A 26,099-nucleotide genomic window follows, 5' to 3' on the forward strand; every position below is an offset into this window, starting at 1 on the left:
AGTCCCATGTCAGTTTTTAGAGTCCAATCTTTAATAAGCCTACTATTACTTTTGCTATTACTTTTTAGAGTCCAATCTTTGATAAGCCTGCTATTACTTTTCCAGATTTCCCTTATACAAATAGGAATGTAAATTAAGTAATGAATATTACTATGAAGGACATATATCATCACTCATGCTATGGAGAATGGATATTTTTCAAATATTAATTCTATCTATTGTATATTCTTACATTTGTTAGCTGCCATATCTGCTCAAAACTCTTTTTCTTAATATAGCAGAGAAAAGCAATCTTATGATGTTATACCAAAGCATAGAAAAAATATAGTAAATTCACATTGCCTAGCACATATATAGCAGTAACTCATTAAATAATCACTGGATAAGTGAATTAACAATCATAATACGGAGTGATTCTCAAAAGTACAATGAAAACAACTCTTTACTCACCCATTTCAATACAAGTGATCCCAAGTGACCAAATATCAACTTTCCCATCATACTGTCCTTCATCCATAGCTAAGATCACCTCTGGAGCCATCCTGCCAAACATAATGTACAAAACTCAAGTTGCAAATTAAAAAAATTCACCTGATAAAGTGATTCAATAAAATAGCTGTTTGGGGCATATTCTAAGTTTTATCTGATAAAGTTATAATTTTCTTACACAAATAATTTGAAAAAACACTATTCAAAATATAAACAATACACTCAGTGATTTACATGAAACAATATATTTCACCAGATCATGGTTCCACCATTTACTATCCTTTGGTCTTGGCTAAGTTACTTAACCTTTCTGTATATCAGTTTCCTCATCCATAATATGGAGAGAATTTTATTAGCTACCTCAGAGAGATTGGTAAAGGATTAATATGTATGAAACATTTAAATAAACTACTTTAAACAACATGAAGAATACTTTATGCAATTACATAAAGCAATACAATCAGATATTTCAAAGATGTTACAAGTTAAAAAACAAATAAACTGGCTATAATAATGGATATTATTTTGTTTGTCCGTAATGGATTTTCATTAGGAGGGTAAGGGCCATATAGTTTAATATGCTTTGTTCTCTATTAGTGTATGTAAGTAGTTGCTTAATAGATACTATTTGATGATAGTGGAAAAATATTCAAATAGCTGATTTTTTTTAGTAGGCAAGTAATTTTCCAGAGGTGTAATTCATTCTCCAAGGTACAGTGAAATTCCAATGTATCTATGAAAGGAAGGAAAGGAGTCTTGAATAGAATGGGGTGAAACTTTAAGTCAGAATGACAAGTGAGGTAAAGTATCAGAGAATTCAACAGAAACAAGAATCTGGATTTCTTTCATTGAAAGGTAAAATTTATGCTCATTGGCTACAGAAGGTTAAAGAAACTACCTTGTTCTCACCTAGAGACTCTGCCTGAAGAGAAAAGTTCAAAAGAAACTTCAAATGAAGTCTAAAACCTGAGCTTGGTCAGTGAGTTGATAATCCTACTCAGTTTACACACAGTGACATCAACCTTATTTGAACAATTTAAAGTCACTGGAAATTTTATACTAAGTCTGAGGGTTTCTTTTTTGCTAGTGAGTTTTCTATCCTTCCTAATGAAATCTCATTTGAGACACACGGTGAGACACTGTCAAAAACAAACAAACAAACAAACAAAACCAGTGCTATGAGTCCATCTTGTTTATATACACATATTTTAAAACTATGTCATGTTTTTTAATTCCACATACCAGTAAGGTGTGCCCACGAAGGAGTTGGCAGGAGAAGCCATTGAGGCAGATCCAAAATCAGCTAGTTTCACCTGACCTGGCTCTGTTAGAAGAATATTTCCTGCTTTAATATCCCTATAGGAAAAAATAAGAGGGTTAGAAAATTACTTTTCAATTTTGATTATGGAATAGGTCAGAGCATGCAATTAATAAGACAAAAAGTTTATTAAAAAAAAAACCTTGCTCAGATAGCCAGAAGGGGATTTAGTGATTACTGCATGTTCTAAGGGGGCCCAGATTCCTTGGTGTACTTACTGGTAGGTCATAGTAATTACTAAAAGGTAGAGCTTTCTTTAGAGGGAGGGAATGTAATGAGAAAAAAGGCAGACATGGCCGACAAGGAAACCTACTCAGTTGCTACACTTACAAAATCATATTAGTTGCTGAATCCAGTCACCAACAGTATTGCTTGTGCTGGGGAAAATTGGCACCATCTGTAACTGCCTTTTTTTTTTCTCTTCCAAATTTCATGACATTTTTGGAGTCAGTCTAAACAAACCTTCAGTGACTCTGTATCGACTACCTACCAATAAACCTCAACTACACACATACCTTTTCTTTCTTGCCTGTGACCCTTTCTCTCTGCCTTTAATTGTAACTGCAACTCTAAGGCATTTGAGAGTACATGTTATAGAGAAGGTGTTATTTTAAAAATAACACTGTACAGTAAAAAGAAGACCCTGAAAGATCAAAACAAACAAGGATTAGGGGTTAGGAAATTGCATTTCTATTGTATTATTACAAAGAATCTCAAGTGGTTACTACTAAAACTACTAGATATTTTATGCAGCAAAAAGTTTAAAAACCATGATTTAAAAAAATTTAATCTGCAGTATGAAAATTTGGAATGAGAAGATGTGGACGTACTCCTTATTCTCTTTAAAAAAGTCATGAGGTGTAATGAGTACTAGGAACTAAGAATTGTACGTTGATGGGCAATGGAAAGATAAAGCAGAGGGAATGAGGAAAACATGTTAAGTCGAAAATGAAAGGTTCAAATGCTCCCAAAATAACTTTTCCAAAAATCTTCCCTTGAAAATTCACTTTCTTTCCTCATGAAGACATTAGGCATCGGAAGAGAGAACTAAAAAAAGCATTATTTATTTCTCGTACAACAGAAAATATCTTTTCACTAACCCTGGCTTGCCTTTTAAATCAAAACAATAAGAATCTGAATTTATTTTTAAATAAAGAGCATTCTTTAAAAGCTTTTTGGCTTTTCAACTCTTTTTACCTATTAAAAAAGATAAAGTGTAGTATAGAATAAAACATTAAATTAATGTGAAAATTGAGGTAATAAAGGCACAGAAACCTGAACTGACCTTTAAAACAGGAGCAGGCAAAACTGTCATAAACAAGTTGGCATTCAGTAATGACATCTTAATACCAAAGATAGATAGATATACACTTTAAAGTTTATACATATCTATACTTTAAAATTGTCAAATCCGTAAATTACAGTTAAATTAATTTTATCAATATTTATTAGACATGGTTACGTTCATTCTTCATCCTTATGAATAAGCCAAATTCATGGCAGGAATTTTGGTCTGCCTATCTTGAGGGAGTTCTGCTTTGTGGTATGTACCAGTAACTGTGATGGCTACTCTAGGACGATTAAAACAGAAGCAAAAGGGGAAGCTATGACTTAATAGTTTCATTTCTTCCTAGTAAATGTAAAATTTTTTTTCTTCTGTTCTTGAGCCATCTCAGGTCCTTTATGCCTACCTCATATTCCACTACTTGGTCACCATTCATTAAAGTAACAGTACTAGAAGTTCTTTACTGAGAGAAGGAAAAATTGGTAACAACATCTTTGTTAAGAAGTTAGTGATGGGAAGTAGGTTGGAAAGAGGAGAGTGGGGCTGTGATAAAGAAAATGTAATTTAGAGGGAAGCCTTGGATTAGGAGTTAGAAAATCTGAGTTTCAATCTTTATTACATAAATGCTAGGAAACTATGGGCAAGTTATTTAAATCTTTTTAAGTCTCAGTTTCTTCATCTACCAAAATGAAGACAATAATACCTTCCTAAATATCTATATGGACTAAAGAAATGCAAAAAATGTAAAATTGATAAAACAGCATATATTTACATGAGATTGATTTGTTATTTGCAACAGGAAAGGGAGAAGAACTCAGCTAGGAAATAAAATATGCAAGGAAGGCTAATTTTCTTTCCTTTTTTTCTTGACAGTATCAAAAGGTTGCTGGGCTCTTCTTCAAATTTCCCTGCAACACTATGCCTGGAGAATAGTTACCTACAGAACAGAGATGATATAAGTCTTTGTGGTTATATGCGAGAGACCAAGAGATAGGAACTAAATCCGGGCAACTTTACTCTTTACATCCAGAAGCAGCAGCAATCTATTTGCTTCCCATAAATTCTTAGGCACCCTAAAAATTGGAGCATGCACTAATTTTCAAGGTTCCTTGAACAGACTGTCCTGTAACTGAAATGAAAATGTAACTGGCCTCTAATCTTACCTATGAATCAATGCATGAGAATGTAGGTAGGCTAGCCCCTGCAAGGCACCGTGAGTAATGGCAGCAATCTCCACTTCCTGAAGTGGTTTTTTATGAACTGAGGAAAAAAAAAAAAAAAGCCAGGAATAGATGATCAGTTTCATTCCTATTTTTATTATATTATACAGCGATAGCAGGCTGAATTATATACTTTTTCTTAAATGACAATTTGGGAACACGTTCACCTAAATACATAGGATATATATTTTCTATAGAATAACAATAAATAACCAGATAACAGGAAACTGAAGCATAAAAACAAACAAACCCCTTCAAAATAAAATAAAACAAAGCCTGATAATCACTGCAACAATTGTTAATTTACTTGTCAGTTGCAAGTCAAAGCCACACTGATTCCAACTGGTCAGGCCCAAATTTACAAGGCCCTCTGACATTTTAAGTGCCTAGAGTGTTTTAGGTTGCATTATTCTCCTCTGCCGCAAGCCATGTATAAGTACCCCTTCTAACTACAGGTTTTCATTATTTGTGAAAGCAGCTAATAAGCAATTTCTATTCAGAGATCATGGATAATATAAGAAAGTTTTTTTTTTAATGTAAATTTTAACTCAGTCTCTGATTATAACAGCGTCTGCAGAGGAGAACTGGGTCAGTCAAGAGATGTGAAAGGGTTAAATATCAATATAATTTGGATACCGATACCATCTACCTCTGTTTCATACATACACATGAATTTGATGTTTTTGGCTACACATACTACATCACACAACCCAAACATTTTAATAGTACCTGCCCTGGATGGGCCATGAATTAAAACAGCGGGAGGGCTGCTAATCATTACTCAGATATTTTCAGCGACACGGCAGAGACAGAGTCTGCATGGCTTATCCACATAACCCTTAAGTCTAAGTCATTAACCATTTAGTTTGCCCAAGGTGTGCTTTAATACAGGAGTAGACAACATTCTGGTCAAGGTAAAAAAGAAGGGGATAGTGCTTTTATCCTTACCTTCTAACAAATCAGAGGCTGAGCCTAAGCAATATTCCATCACCAACTGTAACAGATTGAAATAATAACCAGAATAATGTAGGTTAATAAGAAACTGCTAAAACCAACCAACTAACCAAGGAACTAAGAATACTAGGAGAATAAATATTCTGATTCATCTGAACCTGTTATTGTTATTTCCTATTTGAAATCGGAATTTCTGTTTTTGTTATTTCCTATTTGAAACTGGAATTGGTCTAAGACAATATGGGGATTATATTTAAGGATTTAAGGTGCCTAGGTTGGAGTATAAATTAAATTTTGTAACTTGGAAAGTGGCAACCAAATAAATGAGCCAGTAAAATCTATACTGGAAAAAAAAAATCTATACTGGAAATTATTAGTTAAATAATACAAACAAGTAAGCAGTAAATTCCCTACTTTCACATTTTAAAAAGTTCTGGGACTTCCCTGGTGGTCCAGTGGTGAAGAATCCACCTACCAATGCAGGGAACATGGGTTTGATCCCTGGTCGGGGAACTAAGATCCCACATGCTGCAGGGCAACTAAGCTCTTGCGCACCTCAACTAGAGCCCTTGAGCCCTGGAGCCCACGTGCCACAACTACAGAGAGAAAACCTGCACGCCACAACTAGAGAGAAGCCCGCGCGCTGCAATGAAAGATCCTGCATGCCTCAGTGAAGATCCCGTGTGCCACAACTAAGACCCAATGCAGCCAAAATATAAAATAAAATAAAATAAAATTGAAAAGTTCTAAACAAGAAAACACTGCTTAGAACTCAATCTAAAGATGTATCCTGGGGCTTCCCTGGTGGTGCAGTGGTTGAGAGTCCGCCTGCCCATGCAGGGGACACGGGTTCGTGCCCCGGTCCGGGGAGATCCCACATGCCGCAGAGCGGCTGGGCCCATGAGTCATGGCCGCTGAGCCTGCGCGTCCAGAGCCTGTGCTCCGCAGCGGGAGAGGCAGCAACGGTGAGAGGCCCGCGTACCGCGCAGAAAAAAAAAAAAAAAAGTATCCTGCTATGTATTATTACATTAGCTTGAATTCCTGAGAGATGGAATATTTCAATTTATATCTTAAAATATTTCTAGAACAATACTATTACATTAATATTGATATTTATTGGCTTTGCAATGTTGGGAGGCTTGTGAAAAGCAAAAATGAGAAAACTCTTTCTTTACTCTCATCTTAGATATTTTAGGCATTCCAGATTACTACTGATTTATAGCCAAGGTCAGAAGTGGAGTGCTCAGTGACCAATCTCCACACATATACACACAAGCACACACACACCTACAAATTATTATTTTGTTATTCTAAAAAAACACAACATGCTTATTATGAAATACAAATTTCCTATAATCACATAGACACAACTACTATTAACATATTGGTTCCTTCATTAAAAAAAATTAATGTGAAAACATTTATGTATTATGTACCCTGCATTACTGGAATATTTTAGAAGGATATGAGATATAATATTATATATTATTATATGTCATATATTATTATAATATATAATTGTACATAACATAACATACACATCTTATATTCTTCTGAATTTATTCCAGTAGCAAGGTACACAATATATCATATATCATACATATATATTATTATATATAATAAAGACATACATCTACTTTATTAAATTTATTATATATTTATAGATGTAATTAAATATACATAATGTATAAAAATTATTCCATTTCTGGAATAATCTAAAACAATATGAGAAACTTTAAAGTTTAGAAACTTTATTATAGTTTTCTGCTTTATATTAAAAGTAAGCAGATTCAGGGCTTCCCTGGTGGCCGCAGTGGTTAAGAATCCGCCTGCCAATGCAGGAGACCTGGTCTGGGAAGATCCCACATGCCACACAGCAACTAAGCCTGTGCGCCACAACTACTGAGCCTGCTCTCTAGAGCCCGCGTGCCACAACTACTGAAGTCTGCGCGCCTAGAGTCCATGCTCTGCAACAAGAGAAGCCACGGCAATGAGAAGCCTGTGCACCGCAACAAAGAGTAGCCCCCGCTCGCCGCAACTAGAGAACAGCCCATGCGCAGCAACGAAGACCCAATGCAGCCAAAAATAAATAAATTTATTATTTAAAAAAAAGTAAGCAGATTCAGAAACATTAATTTTACTTCTTATTGTGAAATGAAAGCGTCCACATAAGTGAATATTATAATGAACAGTAGCCTTTTAGGTGCACTATTTTTCTTTTTTCTTCAGCTTTATTAAGGTATAATTGACAAACTATTTTTAATCAGTTTTGATGGAAACATTTCTCAACTGTATTACTCAGTTTTCTAATTTCTTTTATTTTAATTTTTATAATTAAAAAATTTTTTTATTTGTTTATTTATTCTTTCGACCATGCTGTACAGCTTGCAAGATCTTAGTTCCCTGACCAGGGATGGAACCTGGGCCCTCAGCAGTGAAAGCACGGAGTACTAACCACTGGACCGGCAGGGAATTCCCTCTGATTTCTTAAATTATGTAAATTAATACAAACATATAATTTCCTTAAACTGAGTATAAGGAAAATGAACATAGAACTTTAGAACCGACTAGAGTATGTTTATAGTTATCGGTCTATTTTTAAAATTACATGTTAACTCTGTATTTCTGTCCCAAACATTCTTTTCCCAATTATTCCATAACACAAGGGCACCTGAGCTGTGGCTGGCCGTTTGCCCTTGACAATTATCAGCTCTAGTTGCTCTGCTTTTAAATTGTTAGGTCTGCTTTCTAACTTCCCCAACTTCTTCCTTCAGGTCAAATTAGTTATGGCTATTTCTATGCATGTCTCCAGCAGCTTTAGTTCTGTGAGTTCCTTCTAATTAGCCTATCAAATCCTTATAGACAAACACTAGGTAACCAAACTTATTAGCATTCTATGTAATCTAAGAGTAAACAGGCTTCAAATAAGAGCTCGGAGGATTTTCTGAAGTTTTGAAACACATGATATCTAGCACTTGATTTTGTAACATTTATTCTGCCTGCTCAAAATCCCTTTCTTGACTCCTCCAAGACAGCTGAGATTGCCAGAGAACTGATTTCCATAGAATGAGATACTCCTCTTATTAATTTCTTCTGCTCAGTACAGAAGCAATGGCTCTAGATATCTTAAGAATTCCTTGAGCAGAAAGGTTTATGTTTAACCTTTGATATTCTATCTGGGAACAAAAATTCCATTCCCTAATTGGAGATCATGTACAGGAAAGGACTTGTATATTGGTAAGTATTCAATAAATGATAGTGATATTGAATACTTTAAATTGGAATGTGCAATCCCATAAAGTACAAGGTATAGCATTCACTTGTTCTAGACAATGTCTAATGTGCTAACCTAAAATCAGAAACAAAATCATGTAAAATAAAAATATAGTAAGAAGATAGACTAATCATAATCCAGGCTCTGTTTGGTAAAAAACTTAGACAGTGATGGTAATATCAAGCATAATTCCAAATTTGGGGGGAATTGGAGTAGGGGATGAGAAATGACAAAGATAAAAATTCTAGGATGAGAATAAAAGGCACTGCTTTTTACTTTTGCAAATAAATCATTATAAAATGATGTTAACTTTTCACTCTCTCTTTGTTGAGTGTTTAAGAATAAAATTTCCTATAGACTAGATGTCATGCTTAAACTTACAGAATGTATACCATAATGGCACACTCTGAAGTAACAAATGTTAAATACTGACAAACAAAAATCACATGGGACAGAAATGGGCTGATAATTTTACAGACCAAAGAGATAATAGAAAAAAAGGAAAAGAAAAAAATTTTAATAGGAAAAAATAAAAAGACAATAGAGGTCCTCTTACTTACCCAAGCGGTGTGCTCTTTCAAGTAACAACCTTTGTATTCAATAGTATTAGGATGCTTCAATTGTCGTAAAAATTTGACCTCCTTAAGAATATCTTGCCATTTCTATTTAAGTCAGAAAGAAAATATCATAATTTTTGAACAGAAAACAGTATTTTATTTTCAAGTATACATATAAAATAGTCTTTTCATTATTTTAAATGGACAAAGAGAATGTTTAATACATAAAGAAGCAATTTAAACTTGCGTTATTTCTTGTTTTATTACCTATAAATTAAATCAATCACCAAATATATTATAATAAATCCATTACACTAATCCATGTTCTATTCCACAAAATAGTTGACTGAGGTAGAATATTAGGAACGTTTATTATATGCTCCACAAGAAGGGAAAAAAAGAACTGTGATAAAGAAATGCTTAAAGAACTTTGTTTCTACTGTGAATTTCATATTAACCTGCTTATGTCAGTTTAGGTACACAATGTTTTTAACATACCTCATGTGCCTGCTTCCCACTGTAGGACATTTTCTTAACTGCCACAACCTCATTGGTGTGAGCATTTGTGGCCTGTGTTAAGAGAGTAGGGAAAAAAGGTTAAAAAGAATGAACGATGTTTCAGCCAGTTTAACTTAAATATTTGACTTGACTTTTATAACATTTCACCCTTCATTCTCACAGTCTAAAGATGCTGCAACTTTTGATAGGCTAGACAGACATTTCCACCCCACTTCAAGGTACAACTTCTCTTTATCCCTTTCCATATACATTCAAAGGCTATAATGTAAAAAGGGATTAAGGTTTAACAAAACATATCCAATCAAAGAAGTCATATTTCCAAAATATCCATACTGGCTTCACCATGTAGAATGTCTACCAATGGAGAACCAGTTAAATAAATATGACACAGTCATGTAATGAAATAAACATTAAGAGAATGAGGTAATCAATATGTATATATGGTAATAGTAAAAAATATCATGACAAAAAAAACCTGTACAATATGATCTTCTTTTTCCAAAACAGTAATAATGATTATATGTGTAGAAAAAATTATGAAAGAATTTATACCAGAAAATATATCAGTGGTAATCCCTGGATTATCAGATATATTATTATGTCTGAAAGAACTTTCCATGATGATGGAAATGTTCTATATCTACATCGTATATAGTAGCATGTCAAATGTGGCTAGTGTGACAAAGGAAGTGGATTTTAAATTTAATTAACTTAAAATTTAAATAGTGGCTACTGTATTAAACAGTGCAGCAAAGGATAACATTAATCTTAAGAGGGACTTCCACTTTCAAAGGTACTTATATTTTACGGTAAGAATGTATCACATAAATACATACACACATTTATGTGTATATATTCATCTATAAAGGTTGCCTTGTCTCATAATTATCTCTATATATTTTCTCCATACTCAAAATATAACAGTTCATTGAAAGCACGCCTGAAAATCATAAATACCTCAGATGTAATAATCTTTTCCTCCAAATTTACTAAAGAAATTTAAAAATATTTCTAAAAATTTTCAGAAAAATAAATATAAGACATTAAACATTATCTAATCTTAGCCTTCTTTAATAACAGGGCTCTGTACCAGTGTCATACCCCTGATGTAAGTAAGCTACTTCGGTTCTATGATATTACTATTGTGGAATAATAAAGCAATAGCAGTGTTTCTGAAGTAAAACTGGAATTCACTCTCTGGTAAAATAAGGTCACCAATTTTAATAGAAAAATGTCTAATCAGTTTCTAAAATACAATTAAAGAAGCTCCTCAGATAGAGCAATGTCTTCTTTCTAATTAAAAAAAATTTAATTCCAACAATAAACAATAATGTTGATGTAAAAAGAATTCAACCCCAGAGTCTTAATTAATGCCAAAATGCAGAGAAAATGGACACATACTAAAAAAATTTTTTTGTACAAGCACTAAGGTAAAACTACATACTACAAAAGCAAGGTATCCACTAAGTTACAGTTTTCAAGTCGGCAGGACTCTGTAAAGGCATTTTTTAGGTATTTTATTCATTTAGAAGGTACAGACTGACTTTTTTTTAAAAACAAAGATCTCTCACATTTTGCTGGCTTTTAAAATGTAACACTAAGGGACTTCCCTGGTGGTGCAGTGGTTAAGAATCCGCCTGCCAATGTAGGGGACAAAGGTTCGGTCCCTGGTCCAGGAAGATCTCACATGCCTCGGAGCAACTAAGCCCGTGAGCCACAACTACTGAGCTCACATGGCACAACTATGGAAGACCGCGTGCCCAGAGCCCGTGCTCCGCAACTAGAGAAGCCACTGCAATGAGGAGTGTGCGCACTGCCACGAAGAGTAGCCCCTGCTCGCCACAACTAGAGAAAGCCTGAGCACAGCAACAAAGACCCAATGAGACAAAAAATAAATAAATAAAATAAAAATGTAACACTAAGACTGTACTTAGATGACAACAAGAAAGAAAAGTTGATGTAAATTCAGTAATACAGTGAAGGTTAGAGTGACTGTGTCTGTAAAGAGGATATTTTGGGTATGAATCTATGTACTGTATAGCTTAAGGAGCCTGGGAAAGGTTTAGAAAATGCTCAAACAATGATGAATTTTAACTTTTAATGGGGTTTTTAAAAAACAAATCTGTACGCTTTATAGAAAGAAAAAAGAAAGGCCCGCACAAATGGAATCTGATAGTATTATCTAATTGCTTATTAAGGTTATTTATAATCAAGGCTTATTTGGAACAAGAGACATGAAAAAAGAATCACCCTAAAATAAAAATGTATTTCTTTACATTTATAGAGTTAGAACTTGATAAGTATATTTGCTTATACAACCTATCTACTGGGCAGAGACTTGAAATTTGAAAACATTTCCATATATATATATATATGTGAAATTTTTAATCCATTTTATACTAGTTAAAATTCAGAACTGAAACAGAAACTTAAAAACAAATCAATATTTTAGTATAGAGAAAGGAAACTATCAATGGGGTTTCAGCTTTTCAATGCATCATACTGTATTATGAATGATTACAACTTCTAAACATTTCAAGTTTTATTCTTGAAACTTACATTCATACTTAACACTTCCAATAGTCTCAGAGGTCTCACTAACCTTAAGCAAGATCACTGATTCACCATGTTCTTGGATTGGAAGAATCAACATTGTGAAAATGACTATACTACCCAAAGCATTCTACAGATTCAATGCAATCCCTATCAAACTACCAATGGCATTTTTCACAGAACTAGAACAAAAAATTTCATAATTTGTATGGAAACACAAAAGACCCCCAATAGCCAAAGCAATCTTGAGAAAGAAAAACGGAACTGGAGGAATCAGGCTCCCTGACTTCAGACTATACTACAAAGCTACAGTCATCAAGACAGTATGGTACTGGCACAAAAACAGAAATATAGATCAATGGAACAGGATAGAAAGCCCAGAGATAAACCCACACACATATGGTCACCTTATTTTTTATTTTTTTTGTGGTATGCGGGCCTCTCATTGTTGTGGCCTCTCTCATTGTGGAGCACAGGCTCCGGACGCGCAGGCTCAGCAGCCATGGCTCACGGGCCTAGCCGCTCTGCGGCATGTGGGATCTTCCCAGTCCGGGGCACGAACCCGTGTCCCCTGCATCGGCAGGCAGACTCAACCACTGCGCCAAGTGAAGCCCTGGTCACCTTATTTTTGATAAAGGAGGCAAGAATATACAATGGAGAGAAGACAGCCTCTTCAATAAGTGGTGCTGGGAAAACTGGACAGCTACATGTAAAAGAATGAAATTAGAACACTCCCTAACACCATACACAAAAATAAACTCAAAATGGATTAAAGACCTAAATGTGGCCAGACATTATCAAACTCTTAGAGGAAAACATAGGCAGAAAACTCCATGACATAAATCACAGCAGGATACTTTCTGACCCACCTCCTAGAGAAATGGAAATAAAAACAAAAATAAACAAATGGGACCTAATGAAACTTAAAAGCTTTTGCACAGCAAAGGAAACCATAAACAAGATGAAAAGATGGGAGAAAATATTTGCAAATGAAGCAACTGACAAAGGATTAATCTCCAAAATTTACAAGCAGCTCATGTACCTCAATATCAAAAAAGCAAACAACCCAATCCAAAAATGGGCAGAAGACCTAAATAGACGTTTCTCCAAAGAAGATATACAGATTGCCAATAAACACATGAAAGAATGCTCAACATCTTTGATCATTAGAGAAATGCAAATCAAAAGTACAATGAGATATCATCTCACACTGGTCAGAATGGCCCTCATCAAAAAATCTACAAACAATAAATGCTGGAGAGGGTGTGGAGAAAAGGGAACCCTCTTGCACTGTTGGTGGGAATGTAAATTGATACAGCCACTATGGAGAACAGTATGGAGTTTCCTCAAAAAACTAAAAATAGAACTACCATACGACCCAGCAATCCCACTACTGGGCATAAACCTTGAGAAAACCATAATTCGAAAAGAGTCATGTACCACAATGTTCATTGCAGCTCTATTTACAGTAGCCAGGACATGGAAGCAACCTAAGTGTCCATCGAAAGATGAATCAATAAAGACGATGTGGCACATATACACAATGGAATATCACTCAGCCATAAAAAGAAACGAAATTGAGTTATTTGTAGTGAGGTGGATGGACCTAGAGTCTGTCATACAGAATGAAGTAAGTCAGAAAGAGAAAAACAAATACCGTACGCTAACACATATATATGGAATATAAAAAAAAAATGTCATGAAGAACCTAGGGGCAGGACAGGAATAAAGATGCAGACCTACTAGAGAATGGGCTTGAGGACGTGGGGAGGGGGAAGGGTAAGCTGGGACGAAGTGAGAGAGTGGCATGGACATATATACACTACCAAATGTAAAAAAACTAATAGCTAGTGGGAAGCAGCCGCATAGCACAGGGAGATCAGCTCACTGCTTTGTGACCACCTAGAGGGGTGGGATAGGGAGGGTGGGAGGGAGGGAGATGCAAGAGGGAAGAGATATGGGGATATATGTATATGTATAGCTGATTCACTTTGTTATAAAGCCAAAACTAACACACCATTGTAAAGCAATTATACTCCAATAAAGACGTTAAAAAATACATAAATAAATAAATGGGAAAAAAAAGTAAAATAAAGCACAGGGAGCCCAGCTCTGTGCTCTGTGACGACCTAGATGGTGGGATGGGGGGGGAGTGGAGGTGGGAGGGAGGTCCAAGAGGGAGGGCATATAGGTATACATACAGCTGATTCACTTCATTGTACAGCAGAAACTAACACAACATTATAAAGCAATTATACTCCAATAAAAAAAAATCACTGATTCAAAATATATTTATTGAGAACTTACTACATATGTGTTTCTGATATTTTTATAACCATTTCCAGCTACATTTAGATTATTGTCAACTCTTTACTAGTTTATGGAGAAATACAGAAATTAAACATAAGCTTTTCCTTTTGCCCTATTTATTAAGCCTCAACTAAAACTAAAAGGTATTTATACCCAGAAGAACAAAACTAAATTATTTGCTTTAGGTGGATTATGGATGATATGCTGAGTTTAACAAGGCAACACTAGAACCCTAGAAACTTTATAGTTGTCTTTTAAGTGAATACAAAAATGAACATGCTCAGTCCTTTTTATCTTCCTTGAATAGAGTTTCTTACTATTTCAGTTTTACTCATGCTATTTTTTTTTTTTTTTTACGGTACGCGGGCCTCTCATTGTTGTGGCCTCTCCCGTTGCGAAGCACAGGCTCTGGACGCGCAGGCTCAGCGGCCATGGCTCACGGGCCCAGCCACTCCGCGGCATGTGGGATCTTCCCGGACCGGGGCACGAACCCGTGTCCCCTGCATCGGCAGGTGGACTCTCAACCACTGCGCCACCAGGGAAGCCCATACTCATGCTAATTTCTGAATTACTTATGTAAATCCATATACACAGAGATATTTCATCAATAGTTTCAATTTTCTCTGAATATAATATATATTCTCAACTGATTGATTCTACAAGAGCCGTGCCAGCGTACAATTCACTTATAATATATTTCCTGGCATCGTTCTGTGTAAAAGCTGTAAACTACAAAAAGTCTAACAGAATTATAGTGTTGAGGTATAAAAATGTTGGTTGCTAGACTCTGGTCTTTACAGCTTGCTAATATGATTCTGACTCATGAAAAGTACAAATTAGCAGTTCCAAATTCTCGGAGTTCTTCATAATTCAAATACTTACCAGGTGCTCAAAATTTGTCGGGTACTGGGCTAAATGCTAGGGATAGAATTGTAAGTATGCCTAGTGCCTATCTCTCTTCTAGTAGTATAGACGGCAAAAATGAAATCATAATTAATATAAAATTGCAACTGTGATATGTGTTACAAAGAAGGGTATGTGTTACTTTGGGAACCAAAAAATGGGGGATGTGATTAGGCAGGTCAGGCAAGCCTTCCCTGAATAAATGAGCCCTCAGCTGAGAGATAAAGGATAAAGTGGAGTTAAGAAGATGAAGATGGCAGGGGAAAACATTCCAGAGAGAACAGTTTATGCAAAGATCCTATGATGGATGATTAAAAGAAAACTTTTATATAATAACTAGAGCAATGAGAATAAGAGGGAATACAGTTCAGGTATAGAGGGATCACCTCATGAAGGACCTTATAGGCTGCCTACAGTAGGGAAGTTGAACTTAGCCTAAGAACAGAGGAGGAGACCCCCTGAAGGCTTTACAGAGAAAAGGTGATGTGATCATATTTAAGTGTTTCCACTCTCCACCAACCCTCAAGCTCACTGTGGTGTGGACAAAAGACTGGAGACAGACCAGAATGGATGCACAGAGATCGGTTTGGAGGTTATTGCAGTTGTCCAAGTAAGACATGGTAGTCTTCTTGGTTATAATGGTATGAGTGAGAAGAGGAAGAATCTGTCAACAGGGAGGAGCAACATGGGTCATATTACTGTGGCCTGTGAGAAAATCCATTTTTAAGGTGCTACCTATGTGACCACTGTAGATAAAAGGTTAAGGCTTTTTAAAGTTTTATAGTAAAGTATCAGTTAACTCCCCTTTAAGCTGTTTTTTAAGTGCCTTATGGGTTTATAAGGGCCTGTACTCTACACTTTTGTATACAGGCAATATATAGTTAATGATTACATTTCAGTATCAAAGCCACCCAGGTATCTTTGTGATTTCTCTAGTCTATCAATATCAACAAATAACACATATTCACATGATGCTAGTCAGAATAGCTCGCAATTTAAAACTTAAGAGTTGTTTATTTCTGGATTTTTCCATTTAATATTTTTGGACTGAGGTTGACCGCAGATAACTAAAACCATGGAAAGCGAAACTGTGGATAAGGGGGAACTACCATACTCTAGCTAAACAGACAGGACTTAGTCCCAAAAGCACTGGGTCTTCTACAGCAATGTAGGTCTCACTTTATCCCTAGCACAAAAGGCATGTTAGTAAGTTTCGAAGCATATTTGGTTTATTGTATTTATTCTAAAAGAGAACCGTGAGAGTGGTCTGGCTGATTTTTAAAATAGAAGAGTCAAACAGAGATTGCAACTACTCTCTGACTCTGGCCAAGAGAGATTCTGAGATGATGAATTAGTTATACAGTAATAGAATGAAAGTAATAAAAGATGATTGACTGAAGAAAGTATCTCTAAGCAAAACAAACAGGTCACAACCAAATATATACAGAACGTTTCTATTGTTAAAAAGTTCAAAACCGGCAAAACCAAATTATATTATTAGGGGTAGAGAAGTAAGTGGGTACATATAAAGAAATATAAGAAAGTCATCATCATAAAATTCAGCATAGTGGATTCTTCTAACAAAAAAGGGGCTCTGGGGTGCTGGCAATATTCTATTTCTTGGCCTGGCTGGTGGTTATAAAGGGATTTATGTTTTAATTGTTCTTTAAATTATATATTAAAATATATGTGTGAATGTATTATACACACTTCTGTATATATGATATATTTGTAATTAAAAAAATCCTTTTAAAAAAATGTGTCTCAGTGAATGAGAAAGATAGGACTTTGGGCCGTAAATGCTACTCTAAGCCCAAAGACTAATATGAGGGTATTAACTAGAAAATTAGCATCCACTTCAGCAATGGAAGGTCACTTAATGATAAAATGTACTTGAGTGGGAGCCAAGTATTAGATGGGGGTGAGGGAGGAGAAGTGGTGGTAGTGCTAAGTATAGACATGAAGGGACGAAAGAGCATTCTGAGAAAACTCAGGCTGAAGATTTGGCTAGAAACAAAAGGATGAGTTCAAGATGCAATTAATAAAATCTCATTTGGAAGGACAACTAAAGATAAGCCCTATCCAGATGGAAGGACATAAAGGACTACTTAAAAAGAAAAGTCAAATACTGTTTGATTAAGAAAGAAATTATTTGCTAACAGGTTTGGAGGAGAAATAGGTAATATTACTTAAATATTACTTGCTTTAATGAACTAGTACTCTTAAGGAAGTATGTGTTAATTTGAGGTTGCAAACTTCTAAGGTTATTGAAATAAAGAACTATATTTTATGCAATGAATTTCAGGTGAATGATTTATGTTAACATTTCAGTCATTTCTCACTTTTGTCATCAGAAGATAATCACAGTCTTGGAATTCAAACTGACTCAATGGGGTTAAGCCTTGTATCCCTTAACCTGAGATACTGACTTAAGACGATTGTTACTAAAAATCTGTCAGTCTATCTGTCTGCGTAGATGTCCACTTGTCCATCCACCCATCCATCCATCATTTACTGAGTTCCTACTATTCAGACATTATACTAGCTATTGGGGATATAGCAATGAACAAGTAGATATAATTCCTGTCTTTATGGAGCTTATTATTTAGTGAGAGAGACATACATGAATCAAAAAATCTCACACATAATTATTCAATTATAACTGTGACAAATACAACAAAGTACAAGCATAGGATGTTATGAGACCATAAAGAAAGTCTTAATTTAGTGCTGGAGGGTTGAATTGGAATGGCTATCACATGGATTTAACACTTAAACTGATACCTGTAGGGTAAACAAGAGTTAGACAGGAATGGGGAAAACATGTACAGTTTTCTAGGCAGGACGAATAGCATATATAAAGGCCCTGAGGCAGAAAAGAGTTTGGCATGTAAGGGAAATGAACAGGGTTCAAACTCAAGCTTATAACTTTTTTGCACTACTTTGACAGCAGAGTCATTTGATATGGATACCATTGACTTGAATGATGCCTAGAATTCTAAGACTGGCTCTTCAGCAATGACTATTTGCCTCTACTGTAGACATCATTTAATTTGTAGAATAAACATTAAAACCAAGTGCATTTTACAAGTAATAGTTAGAATGTACAGAATTTAAACTTTTATAATTTGATCTAAACAATTTTTAATTACTTACAAAATAAACTGCTCCAAAACTTCCATGTCCAATTTCATGTAAACCAATAAAAAGTTCTTCAGGATCATCTTTGTAGAACAGATCAGCAATCTCTGGGTCCCTTGGCACCCCTTTCCGCATGATGACCAGTATGTGCAAGCACTTTGCTTTTGATATCCCAGTCAGCTTTCTCTCTCATTGACAAATATTTGGGGTGTGTGTGTGTGTAAAATTTCAGTACCTGTAGAAAAATAAGGTTTAACATTAACTTATTATACATTTTGTTTGGTAGCAATTACAGATTCATATTATCCATAAAAAGCATCTTGGTCTTAGAAATTCAAAATAAAAAGACAAGTAATCCAAAAGAAAAATGGGCAAAGGATCTGAATAGATATTACTCCAAAGATATAGAAATGTCCACTAACACATGAAAAGATGCTCCACACCATTAGTCTTTAGACAAATAAAATTAAAAACACATGAGATACCATTTTCATACCCACTAGGATGGCTATTATCAAAAAGGCAAATAATAAGTATTGGTAAGGATGTGGGGAAATTCAGACCCTCCAACGCTGCTGGTGGAAATGTAAGATGGTACAGCCATTTTGGGAAACAGATTGGGAGTTCATCAAAAACTTAAACACAGAGTTACAAGTTGACCCAGAAATTCCCACTCGTCGGTATATACCCAAGAGAAATAAAAGCACACGTCCACACAAAAACTTGGATATTGGTAGCTGCATTATTCAGCAACAACCCAAGTGTCCATTTGGTGAATGAATAAACAAAATATGGTATATCCATACCATGGAATATTATTCAGGGTTAAAAAGGAATGAACTACTGATACACACCACAACACAGGCGAAACATTAAGCTAAGTGAAGGAAGCCAGTCACAAAAGACTACATACTGTATGATTCCATTTATATAATACATCCAGCATAAGTAAATTTATAGAGACTAGTGGCTGAAGGAGAGTTGGGGGTGATAGCTGAAGGGTATGGGCTTTCGTTTTAGTGTGGTGAAATGTCCTAGAATTCATTGTGGTGATGGTTGTACAATTGTTCATATACTAAAAACTCTTTAGTTGTACTCTTTAAATGGGTGAATTGTGTGGTATGAAAATTATATCTGAAACACAAATCAAAACTACAATGAGATATCACCTCAAGCCAGTCAAAATGGCTATCATCAAAAAATCCACAAACAATAAATGCTGGAGAAGGTGTGGAGAGAAGGGAACCCTCCTACACCATTGGTGGGAATGTAAATTGGTACAGCCACTACAGAGAACAGTATGGAGGTTCCTTAAAAAACTAAAAATAGAGCTACCATATGATCCTGTAATCCCACTCCTGGGCATATATCCAGAGAAAAACATGGTCCAAAAGGATACATGCACCCCAATGTTCACTGTAGCACTGTTTACAACAGCCAAGGCATGGAAGCAACTTAAATGTCCATTGACAGAGGAATGCATAAAGAAGATGTGGCACATATATACAATGGAATATTACTCAGCCATTAAAAAGAATGAAATAATGCCATTTGCAGCAACATGGATGGACCTACAGATTGTCATGCTGAGTGAAGTAAGTCAGAGAAAGAGCAAGTGGAATCTAAAAATAAATGATACAAATAAACTAACTTAAAAAACACAAACAGACTCACGAGAGACTTAGAGAATGAACTTATGGTTACCAGGGGGGAATGGTTGGGGGAAGGGACAGTTAGGGAGTTTGGGATTGACATGTACACACTGCTATACTTAAAACGGATAACCAGCAAGGACCTACTGTATAGCACAGGGAACTCTGCTCAATATTATGTAACAACCTAAAAGGGAAAAGAATTTGAAAAAGAATAGAAACAAGTATATGTATAACTGAATCACTTTGCTGTACATCTGAAACTATCACAGCATCGTTAATCAACTATACTCCAATATAAAATGAAAAGTTAAAAAAAAATAAAACGGAGAGGGGTAATAACCATGACTTTTGTCCTAGCTAATTGAAAACAAACGGGAATTAAAGATAAGAAAATTAAAATATCAACAACAGATTTCTGAGGAGAAGAAAAGAAAAAGAACAGGTAAATTATCAGTTACACAGGGGGAAAAAGCCTCAAAAGAAGAAATTTCCAAAAGGGGACTAAAGAAACATAAAGGTGATTATTCTGACTTGATCCACCCATTAATGGATTAATCAAACAGTCTACAAGACTGCAAGATGCAGTATATATTCTTCCTGACCAATAGTTACATACACACTTTCTCTAGTTAATGACAACTGCAACAGGCAACTGGAAAATGTCACTTAGCCAGCATGCTGGATCTTCCTTTACTTTCACGGTGAAAGCTTTGTCTATGTACAGACTACATATTTTATCCCAGATACCTGACTGACAATAGAGGTAAGACATGCAATGTGCTTTGGAGTATGTAGCTTCCTAACTAATTTTTCTTTTTCTTTTTTTTTTTTTTTTGGTTGGTACTATGTAGATTTGGAGAGGACAGTTTGGTGAGAAAAACATTGGTGTTAAAATATATTACGATTCAGCTACTATCTTTTTTATGAAAAAATAATTCTGCTTTTGAAGTATATTCCTTTAGGTGTGATCTGTTGTACCTATAGCATCATTAGTGGTATTTAAAAGTTTCTACACAGTTTACTGACAGTTTACTTAGACAAATGCAAAGAACAATGAACACTGATTTCTAAGGAGCTAATAAATAGTCATTTAGTCATTAGCTTAATTTTAGTTTACAGTAATCTAAATTTTGGAAAAATTTATTTATTTGTATATTACAATGACATTTCTTAGCATAAATATGCTTATTTTCAGAAGCTTATAAGGATGCAATAGACATAATTCTGTTTAATATACCTAACTGTGGATAGACTTAACATTGATTAAGCGCTATCTTTTAGAATTTGGATTTTTGTTTTCACTCTCCCTCTCAAGATAACTTTGAGATAGATATGTGTGAGAAATACACAGTGGATGGCAAAACAGAATGCTAGGATGTGAAGGGAAAGTTGACAAAAGTATAACTGATTCAGATATTTCTGTTGAACAAGTAAAACCAAAGATTTTCCCCCCCCAATATCACAAATTAATTGTATTTCTTTTTGATTTCCTTGGAGACACATGTAGAATAAAATGTAATTTAAAAAAAACAAGAAAATTATATCTCAATAAATCTGTTTCAAAAGCAGTTTGGTCTGATTAATACTGAAATAGTAACAGCTAACATTTATTAAGCACTACTATGTGTCAGGCAAGACTAAATTCCTTTATAAGCCAAGGAAAATCACAATAATTCTTTTATACCATACTAAGAAATTTGGAGTGTATCTTGAGGGTAATGGGTAGCCATTGAAGGTTTTAAACAGGAAAAAGGATTCCCCCACAACACTGCATCTGTAATCATGAGTAGTCATCCTGCCAAGCCATGAATGCCAATAATCAAGCATAAAGTCAGTATATCAATACTATTGAAAAAATAACTTAAATTTAGTTACTTGTTAGGCAACAAAGTACTGAAAAGTTGAAAAGTACTATTGCCTTCACTGCTTAGAGAATAGAAAAGAGAAACAACGGATTAAATCAAAGACATGCCTTTTGAGACCATGCCAAAAAAAAAAAAAAAAAGCAAATTACAAAATTTCCGTTAGGAAAAACAAAAAGATCTATGAACCAAATTTATGAGAACTAAAATATTTTCAATCACCAAGATGTATTTTAAACTTGAATATTTTGGCCTCAATGTGATTAAAGCTAAGTACTATGGATAACCATTTGGGGACACACACAGACTACTAAGTCATACTATAGACTAAAGTGATTTTTCGAAAGAAATAAATATTAAAATGATATTTAAAATAAAATTATATTAAAATAATAAAAAAAATGAGATCATAAAAACTTCTAAAATAATTTGCAGATGAGTATTTAGTTATTGAGCAAGATATCACAGGCAAAAACCATAAACTAAAATCAGTAAGCTTGATAATACACAACATATTTATCTTAAAAAATATAATGAATGGATTTCTGCTTCCAGCCAAGATGGAGTAACAGGACTGGATTTATTATCCACCAGAAACAAATAAAACACTGGAAAAACATGAAATTATGGTATTTTAACACAATGGGTATCAGGCAGAGAAGGATAGTGATCCCAGACAGAGGAACAGCAAACAAGGAGAGCTAAAACTGTCCCAATTTAATGTCCTGGGAGAGTTTCCAGGCCATGGCACAGAAAGTAGGGGGTGGGGAAACCCAATTAGAGCCTGGGGCACTCCAGAGATGAGGGTCCAGGGTGACCAAAATGGCTAGAGTTCTCAGGGCACAGTACTAAATAGAAGAGAACAGCACAGAAAGAAGATATGGAGATCAGCAGAGAGTTCCCATCAAGTCTTCAGCTGACTACTGATCTATGCATGCCAAGTGAGAAAACTACGCCAGACCAGGCAGGGTGGAAGAAAACCCTATATGAAAGAATTAAAGAAAACAGGACCTAGGGCTCATGAAGAGCTGTAAATAGTGCCTGTTACCATTAGCCTGAATAGGAAATCTCATAATTCATGGGGAACTGTTTAGAGTACTTACAAGAGTCTAATCTTAGTAGCAGGAAATTACCATAGACTAAGTGCTGTTCTGGATGCCTAACAAAATTTAAAAGCAGGATCTTTATGGATTAAATTATTCCACGTAGCTTAACTGTGTCCCAGAACAAAGCTCACAAATATTCAAAGGAATTAAAAAAAAAATCTAATATCCAAAAAGGTAAAATTCACAATGTCTAAAAAAAAAAAAAATCACCAAGCATCCCAAGAAACAGGAAAATATGACACATAATGATGAGAAAAATCAATTGAAACCAATTCAGGACTGATATAGATGATAGTTGCTAGATTAGCAGACAAGAGCATTAAAACATTTATTACAACTGTATTCCATATATTTAAAAAGTTAGGAAATATCAAACACATAGAGATAGTCAAGAGATAAAGAGACACAAACTGAACCTCTAGAGGTGAAAGCTACAATGTCCGAGATGAAAAATACACTGCATGGGATGAATAGCAGATAAGATTTCTGAAAAAAAGGTTTATGAACTTGAAGATATGACAGTAGAAACTATCCAAAATGAAACATACAGAGAAAAAAAATAACAAAATAATAAACAACCAAAAAAAAGAGCATCAGTGAGTTGTGGAACAATTTCAAATGGACTAGTATATATCTAATTGGAGTCCCTGAAGAGAAGAGAGAGATGTTGAGGCAGAGAAAATGTTTGGAGAAATAATAGTGAAAAAAACTTACAATTCTGATGAAAATTGTAAACCACAGATCCAAGAAGGTCAATGGGGCTCAAGAACAAGAATGAGAATAAGAAAAATGGGGAAAATTACACCAAACATATCATAATAAATTGCTCAAAACGTGCTAAAGCAAAAATCATGAAAGCAGCCAGAGACAGAAAACACATTATGTATAGACATTATATAAGGACAACAATGACAGCAGATTCTTCACTGGAGATAACACCAGTGAGAAGACAATTGAGCAACATTTTTAAAGTGCTAAGTTCAAACTAAAATTCTGTGTCCTGTAAAAAGATCTTTGAAAAATGAAGGCAGAATAGAGGGTTTTAGACATAAAAAGCTGAAAGAATTCATGACCTGACCACCAGCACTATAGGAAATGCTAAAGGAAATCCTTTAGACATAAGCAAAAATCATACCAGATGGAAATAGAGCTTTACAAAACATTGAAAAAGCACTGAAAATGGTTAACTATTTGGTTAAATATGTAAGATTTCCCCCCATTATTTAAACTTCTTTAAAGTATAATTCACTGTTTAAACAAAAATAACAATATAGTGTGAGTTTATAACATGTAGAAGTAAAACGTATGAGAATATGAAGTTGGGAAGGATAGAAATTGAAGCACAGTGCTGTAAAAAGTTATCATACTATACACAAAGAGGTATACTATCACTTGAGTATGGACAGTGGATTAATACATAAATGTGTATCCAAATATAAATACATATATGCATGCATGTGTACACATGTGTCTATATACACACTTTAAATAAAAAGACACAAGTAGGCTAAAAGCATGGAAAAAGACACAATACTAATCAAAAGAAAGCTGGGCTAGCTATATTAATATCAGATAACGTGGATTTCAATGCAAAGATATTACAAAGATTATTTCATAATGATAAAAAGATTGGATCATTTATCAAGATAATATAACAATCCTAAATAAAATAATAAAAAAAGTTTATTAAAACTAATAAAAAAAGTTTCAAAATACATGATTAAAAACTGATTTACCTGCAAGGAGAAATAGACAAATCCACAATTGTAGTTGGAGATTTCAATATCCTTTCCTCAATAACTGATAGAACAAATAGACAGAAAATCAGTAAGGATATAGAAGACTTGAACAACACTATCAACCAATTTGATTACTGACATTGAAATATGATTATTAACATTGATGTTTCAACCCAGAAACATCATAATACATATTCTTTTCAAGTGCACACAGAACATTTACCAAGATAGACCATATTCTGGGCCATAAAACAAGACTCAATAAATTAAAAGGACTTAAGTTATAGTAGGTATATTTTCTGAACACAATGGAGTTAAATTAGAAAATCAACAGCAGACAGATAATATGAAAAAAATCCCCAAATACTGGAAACTAAATAACACAATAAAAAGTAATCCATGGGTCAAAAAATAAACCAAAAGAGAAACTAGAAAATACTTTTATCTTAATTAAAATGAAAGCAGAAGGCGTCAAAATTTGTGGGATACCACTAAAGCAGTACTCATGTGGAAATCTATAGCAATAAACTCCTGTTTTGGAAAAGAAGGTCTCAAATCAATGACCTCAGCTTCCACTATTTTTTTAAAAACCAGGAAAAAAAGAGCAAATTAAACCCAAAGTAAGGAGAGAAAGGAAATAATAAAGATTAAAGCAGAAATCAATGAAATAGAAAAACAAAAACAAAAATCAATGAAAGCAAAGCTGGTTCTTTGATAAAAGTAATCAAATTTATAAACCTTGCCAGACTGATCAGGAAAAAAAAATCAGAAGACATAATTACCAGTATCACAAATGAGAGGGATAACATCACTACAGATTCTATAGATATCAGAAGGATAATCAGGGAGTATTATATTATGCAAATTGTACAACATTGTGTAATTATTATTCAACAACTTAGATGAAGTGGATAAATTCTCTGAAAGACACAAATCAACAAAGTTTACACCAGAAGAAACAGATAACCTCAATACCTCTGCATCTATTAAATTAATTGAATTTGTAATTTAAAATCTTCCCACAAAGAAAACTCCAGAATCAAATGGCTTAATTGGTGAATTCAACCAAACATCTAAGAAAGATACAATATTAATTTTACACATCTCTTTCAGAAAATGGAAAAGGAGACATACTTTCTAGGATTAATTCTATGAGGCTTGTATTACCCTGACACCAAAGCCAGACAAAAACATTACAAGAAAGAAAGCAACAG

General features: G+C 34.4%; 1 protein-coding gene across 4 annotated transcripts in view; it reads right to left on the minus strand.

Annotated features, from left to right (window-relative positions):
* Positions 1-26,099, minus strand: part of TAOK3 (TAO kinase 3) — a 187,969-nt gene that overhangs the window by 65,484 nt on the left and 96,386 nt on the right. For 2 of the 4 annotated variants that reach the window (XM_033408667.2, XM_033408668.2), the window contains 8 exons: positions 24,883-24,946; positions 18,539-18,758; positions 9,596-9,667; positions 9,101-9,202; positions 5,261-5,306; positions 4,256-4,352; positions 1,732-1,845; positions 451-542 (listed from right to left, as the gene is read on the minus strand). In XM_033408667.2, coding sequence (XP_033264558.1) covers positions 451-542; positions 1,732-1,845; positions 4,256-4,352; positions 5,261-5,306; positions 9,101-9,202; positions 9,596-9,667; positions 18,539-18,658 — 643 coding nt within the window. In that variant the 5' untranslated portion in view covers positions 18,659-18,758; positions 24,883-24,946. The remainder of the gene's footprint in view (positions 1-450; positions 543-1,731; positions 1,846-4,255; positions 4,353-5,260; positions 5,307-9,100; positions 9,203-9,595; positions 9,668-18,538; positions 18,759-24,882; positions 24,947-26,099) is intronic. The other 2 variants (XM_004281483.4, XM_049698196.1) reach the window with 1 other exon arrangement.

Source organism: Orcinus orca, chromosome 15, assembly GCF_937001465.1.
Source record: "Orcinus orca chromosome 15, mOrcOrc1.1, whole genome shotgun sequence".
NCBI classification, from domain to species: domain Eukaryota; kingdom Metazoa; phylum Chordata; class Mammalia; order Artiodactyla; family Delphinidae; genus Orcinus; species Orcinus orca.